Source organism: Sturnira hondurensis, unplaced genomic scaffold (assembly GCF_014824575.4).
Source record: "Sturnira hondurensis isolate 20B ecotype Veracruz unplaced genomic scaffold, ASM1482457v3 Scaffold0009182, whole genome shotgun sequence".
Lineage (NCBI taxonomy): Eukaryota > Metazoa > Chordata > Mammalia > Chiroptera > Phyllostomidae > Sturnira > Sturnira hondurensis.
This window is the reverse complement of record NW_028081813.1, coordinates 992,460-1,010,555: the sequence shown is the minus strand read 5'-3', so window position 1 is coordinate 1,010,555 and position 18,096 is coordinate 992,460. Positions and strand designations below refer to the sequence as shown.

General features: G+C 44.0%; 1 protein-coding gene across 1 annotated transcript in view; it reads left to right on the top strand.

Annotated features, from left to right (window-relative positions):
• Positions 1-18,096, top strand: part of CA10 (carbonic anhydrase 10 (inactive)) — a 447,141-nt gene that overhangs the window by 335,556 nt on the left and 93,489 nt on the right. Inside the window, exon 4 of the mRNA XM_037056890.1 lies at positions 6,978-7,163. Within this exon, the coding sequence (XP_036912785.1) occupies positions 6,978-7,163 (186 nt within the window). The remainder of the gene's footprint in view (positions 1-6,977; positions 7,164-18,096) is intronic.

Here is an 18,096-nt window from a genome sequence, read left to right as displayed (position 1 = left end):
AAGGGTTAAATGTGAAGCTGTTCAGCACAAGGCCTGGAATACACCATACTCACCACTGCTGTTGGAGATGTCGGGGTTATATCCCTCAGCCCACTGTGTTCCCTCAAATTATAGTGAAAGACAATCTGCTACATAAGACTGTATCCTAAAGACAAGAATGCCAGCACTTTTGTGTTACAAGTGAGCAGGGCCTGGGCCAACTCCACACAGAAAAATAAATAAAAAGACCGTTATTGTCTGAATTTACAAGGTCACTGAGAAACAGCATGCAGACTCTCTGTGGTGGCTTTGAAGTTGCTCTCTGAGACAGTGGGAAGATCATGAGCTTTGGGTCATCAAGACTTCTTTTGAGTTTCAATCCTGTCACCCGCTCCCCTTGTACTGTTGAGTAGAGTTTTGGGCCATCTGTACCCAGTTTCCTGGTCTGTAAGGTGGCGCATGCCATCTGACACATAGTGAGTCCTCAGAATGCGTGGTGCCCTCCGCCCTGCCTTTTCTAACCTGCTGTGTTGAGGATGCAAGTGTTTTCCTTTCACGCAGTTGGAATTCTGTTCCCTCCCCACTACTCCCTGTGTAGTGTTCCATTTCCATTTAACTCTAGGGAATTATTTCCAAGTATACTTGAGGAGATTTGGGTCCAACTGCCTTGAGAGAGAATATACTGGAAACCTCACATAAGCTTTGAATCACACCGAGAAAATAACTATGCATGGAATCCTTTGGAATTTCTGAAGGTGAGGCTTACATGTGCTTAGCTATCTGCAATAAACATCAACCCTGCGAGTGCTATCTCCATTAAACTGAATATATTTAACATATTAAAGATCTTTAATATGTTTATTTTGTGAATGGGGTCTTTGAAGAAAAAAAGAAAGATATACCTTCTCTTCTTTGTCCATCTGGAAACAGGAAGTTAGAAAGCCTGAGAGACTTACACCAGAATCATCTCTGTGGTTCCATACAGACTCAAGAATAAATCTGCCTTCTTGTTCACGTAGCTTCTGATGAGAAAAATTAAATTACTTCTTAACAATTGTTCTATAATTCAGATGGGCATCATCTCAAACTCTCCGTGTGAATGAGGTTTGGAGAATAGACTTGGTACAGCTGGCTTTAGAAATTATGAAATATTATTTATATATTCTCTATAGTTTACATATATAAACTGTTATGTGTGATAGCAACACAACTCTTTGTCTCAGATCTGTTTAAATAAGATGTAGTAAAGAAAGCAAATGAGATTTGAAGGTAAGTATAACGGTTGGTTTTATATATTAACTCAGCTGGGTCATAGTGCCCCAAGCTTTGGTCAGACATTATTCTGGCTGTTTCTGTGAGGGTGTTTTTGGATGAGATGAACATGTAAATCAGTGGACTTTGCATAAAGCACATTGCCCTTCATATTGTGGGTGGGCCTCACCCGAACAGTTGAAAGCCTGAGCAGAGCAGCAAGACCGCCCTCCCTGGAGCAGGAAGGAATTCTGCAGCAGAGGCCCTTGGACTTGAGCTGCATGCAGCATTTGCCTCTTCTCTGGTCCTCCAGCCGGCCAGCCCACCCTGCAGATTTCGGACTTGCCAGCCTCTGTGATCACACAAGCCACTCTCTTGAGAGAAGTCTCTTTCTATCAGCATGTACGCATCTGAAACAAGCTGAGATACTTGCATTTGCTCACATCAAGATCGTTAGACTTATCCAAGGACAGATGAAGTCAGGGGCTAAACCTCGTGTTGACACATCAGCATAAAGCTGATGAATATTCTAGTGAGAGCCTCCCCTAAGGCCTCAGCTCAACTCCTAGCCTTTAAAATCCTTGAGATGAAGGACCCAACGTGCTCTCCTCCTCTCTGCCTTTCCCGGCCCCTCTTCCTCCCTCAGGCACGTTACCTTTGCCTTTCTCTCTCCTAAGCTCCAAGGGCCCCTCTGTCTCTGCAACTTGTTTCCTGAGCCTATGCAGCCCAGATGGCTCGCTTCTGCTGCTCTGTAATTTTCCAAATAAACTTGCTCTTAAATCATTAGACTTAGACTCAGTAGACCTGGATTTGCCACCACTGCCCGCTGTGCGATCCTGGAAAAGTCACTGAGCATTCACCAGCGGCACTTACATTCCTCATTTGTAAAAGGGGCATCGCGTACGTCTCTCATCTAATTTTGCAGTGGATTGAAATATAACAAAAAGGAGAGCCTTGAGGCAGCCAGAGGCAAGCTGGAGATCGCCCGCAGCATCGACTTCTCCGTGAGGCTCTGTTTCCTGGTCTGCGTCGTACAACTTCTTCAATGTGCCGTGCACCTACGTAGTTTGCTGGAAACACAGTAATTAGCACCACAGACGAAATGACACTGCCGCAGTGTTAATTACCACAGTGCAGATATACCGGCAGACATCATACATAATGTTGTCAAGCCTTTATTTTTAAATTAAAGTGCAACAAACCCTCCCGTGGCTACACAACTTGTTTTTTTGATTAATACAAATTAATGTCGTTTTGGTGACTAGGGAACCAGTGGGGATAAGAGGGTGTTGCATCATTTGTAAGAATACATAGGCAAATGGTAGAACTCCAATGGAGTCCCCATCCACTTAGCTGGGAATCCCTCCACTCAGGTCTCTACACAATGGAGGGTGTGAGCTCCATGAGGACAGGAACCGTGTCTGGTTTTACTCCATACAATCAGCTCCCAGCACATCATCACAGACATTGAATAATTTACGAATTACTGTTGAGAGTGAGAGAGAGAGAAGGAGGGAGGGAGGGAGGGAGAGAGGGAGGGAGGGAGAAAAGGAAGGAAGGAAGGAAGGAAGGAAGGAAGGAAGGAAGGAAGGAAGGAAGGAAGGAAGGAAGGAAGGAAGGAAAGGAAGGAAGGAAGGAAGGAAGGAAGGAAGGAAGGAAGGAAGGAAGGAAGGGTATAGAGTCCTGTAAGCAGATGGGGTCCACAAGAGGAGGGGAGAACTAGAAGGCGAATGTTTCATGCCTGACTGCCCTGGTTTTGTGTTTGCTTCACGGTCTTCAGAATGACCTTGCATGCATCTCACACCTGGAGCTTTACAATCCAAAAGGGGAGAGAAGTGACTCATCACAATGCAGAAGTCCATTCAAGTTCTTCACCGTGGCGTTCAGCAAGCAGCACGGTTTCCCACCGGGCTTCGGGAAGTATGGAAGATCTATGTGGGCCCTTCAACGTCTGCGAGGCCCCCCGTGCAACAAGTCAAAATTAAGGGAAGAAAGAGAAGGAGAATTACATGTTTTATTTATTTAATTCCCATCACAACCTCATTGGGGACATTTTTCCCATTTTTATTGTGATAAAACACACATATAAAACTTATCATGCTAACCATTTTTACGTGTACATTTTAGTGGTATTAAGTACCTTCCCACTGTTGTGCAACTGTCCGTCTCCAGAACACTTTCATCTGGCAAAACCAAATATTTAAGCCCATTAAGCAATGGGCTCCTCACCCTCCCCTCCCTCCCGCCCCTGGCAACTGCCATTCTACTTCCTGTCGCTGTGATTTTGACCACTCTAGGTACACATATAAGTGGAATCACGCACATCTAAAGTAATTACTGATAAGGAGAGGTTTACTTCTATCATTTTGGTGTTTGTTTTCTAATGAATATATGCCTCCTTGCTTTTTTATCTCTCGTTTTCATGGGGAAGGTTTTCTCATAGCCACCTTAGAGTTAGAGAAACTGAGGCTTCACAAAATTAACTGAACTGCCTCAAGGTCCCCAAGAGGCAGATTGGGAATCTTTTGACTCAAGAGGCCTTGATTCTTCCATCGGCTTTGTCCCAATGTGCTGTCTAAGCATTGTGAAAATGCGGACAAGTATGTGACATTGTCACTGCCTAGATTCGGTGAGCAACGATTTTCTTAGGAGCATAAAACAGACACAAGTGAAAGGATTTCTACAAGTGCAGGGAAACCCAAGATCCCTGCCCAGTGGCACAGAGCATGTGTCCTATAAGGATTCAGTGCAATTCCCCTCACACTGCCTTGCACACCATAGGTGCCCATGGATGTGACGGGTTGAATCTGATGGTTCTGTTTTTCTCGTCATTTGAAGAGAATTAGGGAGATACAGCCCAGGTCTGTGGGATCTGTTCTCCAGAGGGATGGATTTGGCACTGGGCAGTGAGCACTTTAATAGTGCATATGCCTTTACACGCAGAATTTGCCTAATGAAATATCCCTGTTGTGGTGAAACTATTATCTATAAGGATGCTCGTTGCATTATTTTTTTACAATAGTGAAAAAGTGGAGGGGATATAAAGGTTCAACAATAAGTTATTTATTTTCAGAGTGGAAAATTATACAATCATTTCTAAGTAATATTGCAGAAGAATAGTTAATAACCTGGGAATATTCATGTTGGCAAAAGTAATATATAGCATATTTATGTTATTATATATTAATAATACAATTACATTATATATGACTATATGTACTTAAATATAAATCATATATGTGAAAATAACTTATCTATTTATATACATATGTAAAATTATCTTGTTAAAATATGGGTATGTATAGTTATGAATGTGAAGAGTACATACACCAAAATATTAGCGGTGATTTTTATTTTCCTGAGCTGTTCTGTATCTTCTTTACCGTAAGGCCTGCATACTATCTTGTTAATTTTAAAAACACATTTTACTTAGAGGTGGATGCAATATCAAACAAACATATTTCTGATCACTTTACTGCAAAGGAATTCATGAATTGGGACATGAAAAAGATAAGTTCCCACTGTCTCATACTTACTACATTTGCATTTATTTGAGACTAGAGAGCAGGACTGGAGTCTTTACAGGGATCATTTGGTTGCAAGGATTAGATAACTTAAGAAAATATTAATTTATTGATAAAGTTCTGAGAAAGCACTGTGCAGGTCCTCCGGTCTCATAAAGAAACTGGAATAAGGAGGTACAAAGGTTTCCTGAAATTCAAGTAGTTATTCTCCCCAGTTCTCCGTCTCTGCGTGGTTTCCTTTGCCACTGTTGGCACATCTGCTTTTCTTTTCTCTCTCTTGGGTCTGAGTCCAGCCACTTAGTGGGTTGACTCTCTGGGCTCTGTGTGGCTTTCTAGTTCACATACTCGACAGAGACTGTCCAGAGTTTCTCTTGATAGTTTTAAATTCACAGGAGAGAGATGATTGACTTAATGTATATCAGTTAGCTCTTGCCACATGACAAACGACCCCAAGGGACTTTCAACAACCAATTATGTCACTCCTAAGTCTACAGGTCTGTGGGAAGTTCTTCTGGTCTTGGCCAGGCTGAGCAGATTTACGCTGGACCGGTCAGCTGGTGGATGGTCCATGCAACAGCCAGTCTAGAATGGCTTCTCCTTGGATGGCTCTCCTCACCATGGGGTCATCCTCCAGCAGGCTGGCTCAGGCTGGTTTGCAGGGTGGTCTCAAGGTTCCAAAAAGGAGGAAGCCAGTAGAAGTCTACTCTCAGAACTAATGTGTTACATCCACTACATGCCATTGGCCAAAGCAAGTGCAAAGCCAAGCCTAATTCAAGGGATGAAGAGATAGACCCCTATCTTGCTGGGAACAGCTACAAAGTCATATTGTAAGAAGTGCAATTATGGCAAGGGAAGAATTCTGCCCATTTTTGCTATCTGCACATAATCTGTCAGGGCCCCAGGCTGACATAGGGTCCATCTTGCAGGTACACCACACTTACATATTTCGACATCACCTGCTTGGCTGATGTAGCAGGGAAAAGAGAGACTGGAGAACTATGCATACGCTTTTCATTGTTTCAGCCTGGAAATGACTCTTGTCATGTCCCTTCCTAGCCCATGACCAACACCAGTCCCACGGGCTCCACCTTATGGCAAGATGGCAGCATAATGGGTCAGTGGAGTGTTTAGCGAGCATCACTGTGCCTGCCACAGTGGGCATCTACAGAACTAAACTGACTGATCATTTCCAAGACGAGTGTCAGAAGGGCGGAGGGGCAGGCAAGGCTGCTGCTATACAGATGTCAGGAGTTATGTGAAGCCCTTAAAAATCCCAAGAAGCTGGGCCCAAAAGAGTCAAAGTAAGCAAGAAGAAAACGCAAGTCACTCTGCATCGAGTAGCCCAGAAGCATTCCAGCCAGACCCAGTCAAAGCCTTCTTTAAGCTTTAGATCTGCTCCTAGAGCTAAGTCAGCCCAGAAGACTAAGGCAGTAGAAACAGGTAGGATTAGATGTTCTAGAATCAAGTGTTGAGAGGTGCTAAGGAAATAGGAACGTGAAGCCAAACATGAAATTCAAAGAGGAAAGACGAAACATAACACCAAGCAGTAAGGTTACCCTCTTGCAGGGGCTGAAGCAAGATGGACTCAGGAGTGAGGAGTAAGTCTGAGAATCTTTGAAAGAGGAATTGTGTATGAATCTCTCTAGCTTAGCCCTGAGGCCGGCAGCTGTGAGGAAGGATCAGAGCTCCCATTCTGTGCGGCATCTGGTTGCAGAGGCGAGAGAGGGACCTAACCAAGCACAGCAGACTGGACACTTGGGACTGCAGAGCCTTCGGTCTTCCACTAGGGTTTGCTCCGTTTTGGCCTCCTTGTCTCTCATTTGGCCTTTGTAGTATCTTCTCCAATAACTGCTTTCTCCAATTTCTCATACGTGAGATCTGAACTTTTGCAGCATCTCTACTTTCCCAGTGCTTACGATAAGAAGACAAGTTAATTTTTATAAGGTGCAATGTCCAAAATATTAGTCCCAGTTGATGAGGTCTCCTTTGCATTTCCACCTCAAGTTCCTAAATGATAATGTGGTTTTTGTTACACAGAAAGTAGCTTAGAAACCAGGTGGGATAGAGCTGCCCTTTGGGGAAGGAAACTCCACGTGTGGATTCAACCTAGTGTCCTCCCATCAAAAGGGAGGGGCTAAAGGCACGGGGCTAAGCACTGTGCTGGGTTTGGTGAGAAATGGAAAGAGGAGAGCCTTGCTTGACCTGTTGCCCATTGCCTTGCAGGTCAGTGGGACCATGTACAACACCGGAAGACACGTGTCCCTGCGCCTGGACAAGGAGCACTTGGTCAACATATCAGGAGGGCCCATGACATACAGCCACCGGCTCGAGGAGATCCGGCTACACTTTGGGAGTGAGGACAGTCAAGGGTCAGAGCACCTCCTCAATGGACAAGCCTTCTCTGGGGAGGTAGGTGGGGTTGTTGGAGCACTAAAGTTAAGTGCGAATGAATGAGATGTGGTGCCTATTTATCTCTATGGTGGGGTAACAACTGATGGAAAGATTTCTCTTGAATCTGTGAAACAAGAAGGTCTGTACCTTCTTTCTCCATATCTTTCCCAAGTTGACGTGGAAGTCTCTAAAGAGGTGCCGGTGTTTATCAGGGAAGGCCCAAACTAAACCAAGTATTTCCTTCTGACACATGAGTCACCTTTCTTGTGACTTATGCCTCCAGTTGTCTCCAGAGCATTATTTCAGCCCCAAATCCTTACCTTTCAAGTCCATCTTTACTTACTTCTCTCTGGGCAATCAGCCTTCCGTATGTCACATATGATAGCATAGTGCACAATTCTCCCTTCTGGTAGAATGGGCCTTATTTGCACGAAACTATAATTTACTATGAAATAAATGTCAGGCAACTAAGTAGTCACCCTAAATGGTGAGTGTCTCTGTATGCCACCATCAACTCAGACAGAATTCACTGTCCCAGCAGTGAGCCAAACCACAGTTTCAGTTGTGAGAGCGACCGTCTAAGTAGCTAACATCTGTGTCATGACACTTGACAAGAAGGATGTATTTTATCTGACCTCTTTCACCACCCTGACACTTGAGGGTTGTTATTAACTTGGGGCCAGGGGTACTTATATGCTACATATCCTGTAACTAGGTTTCTGTTGAAGAGTCCTCAGTAACTGATGTCAAGACAGTTTTGAAATAACAGGCGTGTGTATCTCATTATCAACTTCGTCTATCTAAGTTATTTTCATCAAGATCGTGTTCAAACATGGTTTTGTTTTTAATATGATAGGGCCATATACTGAGAAAGAGATGTGCAGCCTCAACGAATACAGTGGCCACATTTTAATAATTGCTCAACGTGCATCAACAGAAAACCTTCCTAGGCATTCTGCTAGTCACCAGGAACATGCCGATCAAAACAAACAGAGCTCCCATCACAGAGGAGCTCAAAGAGTGCAGTATTCAAATCATTCGAGTATAATGTCATGCTGTAATGGAGAAGTACAAAGGCCTTTTACTTGAAGGGGGTGGGAGGAGCTTCACCTTTGAACTGAGCTGAGAAGAGAAGCAGTGCGGAACAATTTTAAAAGCATCAGGTTTAGAGTTAAAGAACCTGAGTTTGTGCCTCTGGCTTTGATACACACTAATTGTGTGACCTTGAGATGGCTACTTGACCTTTCTAAAGCCGAGTTAGACAGCTCTCAAGGTTATTCCGAAAACTAACTGGGAGTCCAGATGTGAGGAGAAACTGGTACTTGGTTGTTGATAGACAGCGAAGATAAAGCAGGAAATGAGGATGATAAAGGCACCGTGCTAGTCAAGGCACTGCGTACAGTGGAAACTGCATATGGGTTTCATCAGTGATCAATTAGTTATAGCTGCACAGAGGACCGGGCTGCGGCGGATGTGGGTCTTCTTCCTGATTCTGTAGCAGACATTCTAGGATTGATTAGAGATGCCTGCCAAAGCATTATAGTGAGAAAATCCCAGGAGTTACAGGTCCTAGAGTAGGACAACAACTCATGAATTGAGAGTGACTAGAGACTGCCAGTCTGAATTAGAGAATATTTAAAATTAGATGAATTCATTGTTTTAAAGCCTTTTAAGCAAGTTATTTGTTGACTTGCTTGCTCACTTGTCTGTGTGATGTTATTTCTTTGTTTTTCTCCCTCACTGTACTGTTGTATTCTAGTGCCCATCACAATACTGCCTCAGAGTGAAAATGAACTTGTGAAAGAATTTATTCAATGAGTGAATGAAAAAAATATTGATGTTTACTCAGCTAAAATCTTTACATTGTAGAAGTCCTCAGAGTTGCTTGTTTCTTCAACATGTAATAAGGGGGCTGTGTAATTTATATATGAAGTACAATTTTGGCGTAAATGAGAACTTCCAAAATCCTTAAAGGAAGCATGTAACAACTTGGTCTGTAAACATGTTCACTGTGTTAGACTTACCCCAGACCACAGGTGTCAACACTCCAGGGAATCGTGTTTTGAAAGTTCCCAGGAGTCTGATGATGAGGTTTGTGAAGGACTCCCTCAATTGTACATTACTAAGTGTTCTCAATGAAACAAGCATTGGCCTACCAGAATTGACTGGAGATCGTTGTCAAAATACTTACATTGGAGTCCTTCTCCCAAAGCAGCTGAATCAGAGTCTCCAGGACTAGGATCCAGGATGTGCATTTGTGAAAATTCCCCCAAGAGATTTTAGTTAGTGACCACTGTGCCAGTTTCAGCTCAGGTTCCACCTGAATTTATCCCAGCTTCTTAAACTGGGATTTAACCGGCAAAGCCCTACAGCTGGAAACGGCAAAGCTGAGGGCTTTCTAGGTGGATGGGATTTGGAGATGTATGTGGCTACCCTTCCTAAGCAGGGCAGCCACACATACGTGCATCCGTTGCTCCCAGGCAAACTTGAGCATTAGCCCGAGCATAAGCACAGTTAGACTTGCTTGGGTGGCCACATCAGCTGTATCACATTTCTTTCCCAGCTCCCTCCTCTCAGTGTGAGCGGTCTTAGGATGACTGGCCTATCAACCAGTGTAGGTTTCAGTGCAAGAGATTAGAATGTCGGAGGCAGCAAAACAATGGCATATAAAAGGCATTTGGCCTTTCAGATATTTAAAGGCCTTTAGTGAGCAAGAAAAATTGGTACCTTCTTTGGGGTATGTGGTAAAATACCTAGCATCAGTGGGTAGAAGTTCCAGGAAAGGAGAGTTCAGCCAAATATATGTTCTAACAATGAGAGCTGTCAATCAACGGGATGAGTTTGTCTCTGAAAATAGCGAATTCCCATCAGTGGGATTATTCAACGTGGAATGGAATTTGAGGACTTCATAAAAGTGTCTCCCATCCTTTTAGTTTTAACGCATCTTCTAAGGCTGACATTCTACACAGTCCATGATTTCCTTATAGAAAATGACCTCCAGTTGGACTCTCCTGAAGGTAGAATGAATGTTTACTTTAAGCCCCAGTTAAAGGAAACATACCCCATCCTGTAGGTTAACGTTTTATTTTTATTTTGTGCTATCTTCATGGACACCTTTGGTCTTTGTTTTTGGCTATCCACTGAGAGGACCCAAAGTAGGCACTTCAAGCAACAGAGCGTGTGTTTATTCTGTTGACGGTGAATAATCACATTGCCATCTGCCCCATCGATCACTGTTGATGGTGGTAAGTCAATTAATGCCAGGCATTTGCCTTGGCACAGCGCAACAGTCGTTATCTGAAGAGCTGTAGATTAATTGCCATCTTGTCTAATGAGGTTATTGTAATTGATGGTAATCATTTGCTTTGTTTTATAAAACTGGGTGGATGCACGACACAGGCAGCGACTGCATTTTTATAAAAATTATTCATGTCGTACACGAGGAACTCCTGGATGCCTTGTTGGGGGTTGGTGATAAATGAGCATATTCAGGGATTCAAATGCCTCTATTTTTTTAAGAGGGAAAATTAACTGTTTTTAATAAGTGAGACCCTTAGCTTGCTAATCATGTCTAAGTGGTTAGATTAATGTCCAGTATAAAGTAGGGTGTTTATGAAAAGAAACAAGTACATTAACCAGGGAAAGATAATATTTGAAAAGAATCATGCCTGTGGATTAAGTTGCGGTACTGAGGCAGACAAGAAGCATCTTTCTTATTTGGGGGAAATTGGAAATAATTCATTTTAAAAACCTTCTGTAAGTTCTTTTTTTCAAAGGGGTAAGAAGGAACACTAAGCATTGCCCCAGCCACTTCACGGGGCACCTGTGGCCAGCGCCCCCTGTTTATTTTATCCACCTCATGTGGCTACTGTGCTCCTGCCGTGTGCTGAGCTCTGCAGCCCAGCTCCCGCCTAGAGAAGTACTGACTGTACCAGAAATACACAGCCTGGCCTCTGTTTACGTGTTTTGCAAATTCCTTTCATTCATTTATTCATTTGGTTAACAAATATTGGCTGAGTGCCTACCCCATGCTGTGCAGTCAATAAAATAAGGAAAATCCTGCCTGTAAGGTGCTTACAGTCTAGTGAAAGTAGACAAACAAGAAACATAACAAATGAGTAAATTTATGTGGGAAGTTAGAATATGAAAAATGCTCTGGGAAAAGAAATAGCAGAGTAAGGGGTTTCAGAGGATGAGGAATGGAGGTGGTGAGTTACAAGGGTAAATAGGGTGGTCAGTGTTAGTCTCATTGAGAGGATGACATTTGTGAGGGTGCCATGGAGATGTGTGGGCGGAGGACACACCTGGCAGAAGCAGTAGCCAGGACCATGGCTATTTTGAAGTGGGAAAGAGCTGTGAGCATTCTATGACGAGCAGGAGCAGCAAGAACATGTGTGTAGTAATATCGCATGAGAGCATTACTACATGTGTGTAGTGATATCGCATGAGGGGCAGAGACGCATGACTGGGACCTGGGGCTGCTACAGATCACGCCCCCTTTGCATGGACTTTGTATGCACTTGGCTTTTACCCAGAATGAAATCTAGAGCACATTGATATATCTTCTCCCAGTTAATCAGTAAACGGTAGCTCAGTGAGGTCACCCTTACTATTATCTTCTTCTCAGCTGGGGAAACTGAGGCCCACGGCCATCCAGACAGTAGATGTTCGAGGCTGGACTTAGCTCAGCTCTTGTGATTCATAGCTTTGCTTAATATAGGCCAAGGTTTATCCATAAACCCCTTAATAACGACTGTTCGCCTACTCTGGGCCCTAGCCCAGTGGGGAAATTCAAAGACCAACAGGCCTTGGGTCCGGCCATTTAGGAGTCTGCGATCTGGCAGAGGATCCTGTCTTCCCAGATCGGTCAAATCCCTGCAGTCAGAGTAGGTTGTACATTTCAGTACTTTTCCATACACGTTTTGGGCACTTGGTAGATACTGTTGAACAAAGATTGAATGAATAAAGACAGTTTTGAAAGACCGGAGCTTTCAGAGTACCTAAATTATGCCCAGAATATCATTAATTAAATTCTGTTGTCACGGTGGTAAACCTGATAAAGTTGATGTCAATATTAACAGAAGTTCTAGGCATTTTGTGTTAAATTATTTATAAATACAGTGTAAGTGAATTCTTCAGGGCACCTGGGAAGAATAATGGAACAGTTGATAAGCTGGTGTGTTAGAAAAATTCATTTAGATTTTTCATTTCAGCCCTGGAATTACTCCCAGGATCGGATCGGGGAACTTGTCTTTGCCCATACTGGAAACCCAAGTTCGGGATTCCAGGAGCCAGTCCTACCCTGAGTGAGCAAACTGGCCTTAAAGAGGCAAAGCCAACAGGTCAGAAGCCCACACAGTGGGAGGGCAGGTTATGACAATACCAGGGAGCAGAGGAGGGCTCTGAAATAAGGAGAGGAAGTTTTCCCACTGGACATTTTTATAATTACTTCTGGGAAAGGACAGCCCAATCAAGTCAGCAGCTTCCTGCATTGCCAGTTTTAGCTGCCCACCCTGGGACAGCCTAGGAGAGAAGACAACTTGCTGAAGTTGGCTCATTAGCCCATTGACTTCATCCCAACCTGCAACATAATGCTGACAGGTCCCGCCAGGACGACATTATGACCAGCACCATCCTCCTCCGCTTGACTCTCATGTAGCCCCTAGTGCTTGTCTAAAGCAAGGAAGGAGGTATTATAATTACAAACGTATTAAAGACAGGCATTAACTGGGATTTGATCAAAGTTTATCCTAGACCCTAACTGTTGCCATGGAGACCATCACTGTTCACAGCTTTACAAGTTGAATGGGTCTCCCTTTATGTAGTGACCAATGACACGGCAATTAGGTGTGGCTTCTAACACTTCTGTGAACTAGCCCTACTGTTTTTTTATCCATTTCCAAAGCCCCAGGAATAAAATCGATTGGAAAAGAAGATGTGGAGTAAGAAAACTTCATTCACTACCACTCTGACCAGTGCCAACAGTTCGCGAAAACCTGTAGAGATTCCACCACAGGCCACATCTCCCACTTCAAGAGAAGCCTCCATACAAAGTGTCAATGTTGGAGGCCCCACTGAGGTCATGTCTTCCAACCCACTTACTGAACAACAACAACAAAAAATCAGGTGCCAGAGAGGGCAAGAGACCTGCCCAAAGTCACCGTGACTCAGTGGCAGAATTAGGACCAGGACCCAAGTTGCTGCCCCCGCTGTATGGAATTTGTAATTTTTCAAATAACATTTTAAATGACATCAAATCCCAAGATTCAGAAGACCCTTTTAAGTCATCAGTTTTTGTCGCCCGGTGGAGCAGGTTAGCCTGATATTCAGATTTCCTGCCTTAGTGAGCAGAGCCCCATCACAAGTGTGTTGGCACCGCCTCAAAAAGCTAAAGACATTGACGCATTATTGTACAAACCTGGGCACTGATGAGTGTCCACGAGGAGAAGGATTCAGAAGACACCAAATCACCCCCAATAAAAATGCCACCAATGTAAGAACCCTAATGGTGCCTAATTGCAAGAAATGTGGAAATTAATGACTGGAAGACTAAGGGAGAAAGCGAAATGCCTTAAAGATCCTTTGTTTGCTCTCAGTATGAAAAGGCGATCATACTGTCATGTTAAAAACCTAAGGATACAAGCTGCTTTTCTGTAGTTTGAGTCCCCCCTCCCTGCCCACCATCCCCACTAATCATCTAGAACAGCTCAGTAATATTAAATATAAGTAATCTAGATAATAATATTGCAAAATTAAGTCATTAGAAGTCTAGCCGCACCGTGAATGTGCTCTTATACAATTCAAAATAAAGCTGTTTAAAACTCCCAGATTCATTTGCTCTGACATATCGATAAACTTTTGCTGAAACAAAGCTAATCATCTCAATGGCGCCGACTTAATTGCTCACCAGTTGACGGATAATAAACAGACCTGAGGATTAAAATATGAACTAATTACTGTACTCAATTGCATTTACTTGATTTCATGTTCCATTAATTTTTTGCATCATTTCTGGTGGAAGCCTTAGATTTATGGTTGCCTTAAATGAATTACGGCACTTAGTTGCCTACGGCGTGTTCGTAGGCAATTTGGAATTGGTTGGAAAGGACAGAATTCTGGGCAGTAAATATTTAGCTGAAGAGCCTCAGATAAGGTAATAGAGCCTAGTAAGATACGAGCCTCGTAAGGTAATTATCCCTTCCCAAATACCAGCCAGAGTCAGCCTCTATAAATCTATACGCATCTCAGCAGTTAAAGGGCAACTCTAGGATTGCTCTCATGACTATTCATTGGATCAGCTTCTTAGAGGCCGTCTCCAAGAAGAGTCATTGCATTGGCCCAGAAGAAGGCTGTGGGGAAACAGAGACAAGCACACACGAGAACAGAACATTGGCCTAGGAGGCAACCACTCAGGCCACTGGACACACTCGGGCCACTGGACACACGGCAACATTTTGACTTAGAAGATCTGACTTCAAGACCCTGTTCTGTCACTTGCAGGGCCTGTGATCTCAGTAAGGGCAGAATTGGGCAAGCCGCTTAGCCCTCCTGAACCTTTTAAACTGTGATATGGGGCTAGTGAAGCCAGACCTCTATCTGTGATAGCGTGACTGTGCAATGCCAAGAAAACACTCCTGCGACTGGGTTTATTAAGTTATAAAGTGCTGTCTGAGTGAGTTATTAGCCTAAACCTTGGAGCCCTTCTAGTCCAGAATCCTTACAGAGAAGACATATAAAGATAATCACCAGTGCTCATATGATTGATACAGTCCACTTTCATTCATTGAGCATGTACTGTGTCTCAGGCATTATGTGAAGTGCCTTATCACACCCAATCTGCACACACAAAAAAAAACTGAGCTCACACTAATTAACACCATTTTAATTAGTGTCAGGAAAAGAAACTTGGAGGGGTTAAAGAAAGAGCCTTGGGTCACATGGTTGGGATGGGGAAGAGCTAGGATTTGAACCCAGGTCTCTGACTTCAGCTATGTGCCGAGTGACCTTAGGCAAGTCACCTGACCTCTCTGTTTCTGCCTCAAAGCATCGGCTGAGGATGGGTATGTCCATTCTCTCTACCCACCAGTGCCAGCGGGCCACCCCAGGTCTGCATGAACCCTATGAACAGCCCATATTTTTTCTGGCTGTCAAGTGAGACAGGCACTTGTTTCTTTGAGTGGCACAGTCAGAATGTGAACTGTGACACAGCATCATTTTGTAAATCTGCTGAGGACCACAGCTTCATTCACCTTCTCCTCTCACATGGAAGTGACACACAGATACCCAGTTGTGCTTTCTGTCACTTCTTTGTCATGTAATAAGCAAGGAACCATATATCTGTGCATTTGTTTGTGTATAAACACATCTGTTTCCCTCCACAAAGTGTGAGAAACCACATTCCTTGGCTCAGGGGTAACGGGTGAATACATTTTCTTGCTTTGGATCTATTTGCTGAGCCAGGAATTTCTGGATTGAGCCTTGAAAAAATGAATTCTGCAGGAGCTCTTTGGCAAAATGAGCTTAGCTGGGAGGTTTTAAATCGCACTCCCAGCCCGGAAGAGGTGCCAAGAGTCAGTGTCCTGCACCAGTTTTATCTGGGAGCAAATCATTGTGCCTGCCACAGGAAAAACTTGTCATGGTGGACCTGCCTGGCCACGCAGATGGCCGCTGTTTCTGTGAGGGCCTCCGTGGGCACCACGCGTTTCCTGCCTGCTACACCTGCCTCACTGGGGCTGGTACACTCCTCTGCCCGAGGGGAGGAGCTGTGACCCACCAGCAGGAGCTGTGGTTAACTATAGGGGTTGAGATTGCTCGTCCTTAGTTCCCAACTGTGCATCCTGGCTCTGTCGGGTGTCAGCTGGGACCTTGGGCACGTGACTCGGCCTCCTTGGGTCTGGGTCCCCCCATAAATGGGATGAGACTGACAGTGGTACCCTGCTGCCAGGCATGATTGAGGAATAGCTTCTATACAGTCAAATTCAGCAATGTTAACTGATTTCACAAATATATAGTCACATAACCACCTCTAGAACCACGATGTAGGACACTTCCATCACCCCGAAAAGTGGCCCCATGTCTCTCAGCAGTCAGTCCCCGACCCCTGGCAACTACAGACTTGCCATCCCTGTAGTCTTGCTTTTTCTTAAATTTCATCCAGTATGTTGTCTTTTTACTAAGTCTATCTCTTAGATCATTACATATTTTAGTTGTTTTCCTTTGGCATATAGTTCTCTAAATGTAGAACGCAGGTATAGATTTGCATAATTATCCTTGCAGTCAGGGTACAGAATGGTTCTGCCCTCTAGGCTGTTTTGAGGATTAAGAGGACCAATATATTCTAAGTGCTCAGAACAGTGCCCAACACAGACTGAGTGCTCAAAAACAAGTAGCCTGTACCAGCAGCAGCATGCTTCTTCAAGGGTCAGCATTGCTACTCTCTGTCCACATCTAACAAGAATTCAGAATGGTGTCTCTGCAGGGGGTGAAAGTCTTATAAGTCCCACCAGCCATTGTGAGTTGGCTCCGAATACCTTTACTCTAAGAAGGTGGGCCTGGGCGCCTTTTCTGCTTGTCATTTTTTTTTTTTATCAATGCCAATCTCCCTGGAGGAAATCTTTTTTCTTTGCAAAAGGCACTATCCATGGGTCAGAGTGTTTGTCCTACTCAGAATGGCACTTTTTCTAAACACACATAGGTACTGGACAAGCCAGTCAAGCCCCTGCTGAACCAGCCTGACATTGTTGGGGAAATTCATCAGCTTGAGCACATACGAGGAAGTTCACTCCCCACCCTGGCCTCCTAGAAGTGCCCTTCAGCCCCAAACGTTCTACTTACCATGGGCACCTGCAAGTAGAACATTTTCTCATTCCCCGTGAGTTTAAGCAAATCCTTGAACTGTGTGAACAGGATGACCACGTGCTCCGCTTCGCCTAGGACCACCCAGGTTGAGACCAGTTGGTCCTGATGTCATTGTGATAGCACCTCCTCTTACTCTCAGAAGTGTCCTCATCTGTGTCATGAATCATACAGTCACGCTAGATCGAGATGACCTTCAGCAAGCAACTTAAGCTCTCAGGATCACCTTTCCCTCATCCAGAAAGTGAAAGGATTGGAGCAGTTTCGTCAGGGTCCTTTTAGCACCAAGAGGCCCGTGGAAGTAAAATCTTCCTGCATAATTTCATCATCACAGATAAACATTGATCCAGGATCACGGGGCTGTCTGAAGAGTCTGAAACACTGATCTGCAAGAAAATCTTTTTGCTGCACTGGAGAGATGCCCCGTTGATGTATATGTGTATAAATAGCCACCATCGTATCCCCTTTAAGATAAAAGCTTGGGAAATTAAGACCTTTGACGTGACACCAAAAATTAAAGCTCAGAGTGTTCTGCTCACTAGGGTGTGCCACCCATGACTTCTTAGGATGCTTAAAATATTGCTCTTCCTGCCCCTGCCAACCCCACCATGCTGCTCCCGTGTACACACACACACACACACACACCCTATCACGTGTCACTCACTCAGCTACTACCCAGGTAAAAAGCTCCTGTGTTTAATACAGTATTTTACTAGAAACTATGGGTTCCCCTTGAACCATTTTGCTTTGTATATTTTAATTACAATTTAAGTGATTTCTCTACACTGAGCACCCCGAGGAAGAAACCCCAGGAATTACTATCATTATCCATTTTGGCTTTGTTTCAGTACTGGTCTTTGGAGAGCCAGCCCTGCGAGATGACTCTGTCACCTTTAGCTCCTCCCTAAACCCCTCAGCATTTAGCCTCCTTTGCCATCAAACAAAAGGGAAGGTGTTTCTGCACCAAAAAGCGGTTTCAGGCTTTGCTTTTAAAACCTCGAGGGCATCCACTCAGTCCCACCAAGCTCTAGTGCTGCTTCTGGAGTATTCATTTAGCTCCATTTACATTATTTTAATTTTCTTGGGGGTGTGTTTA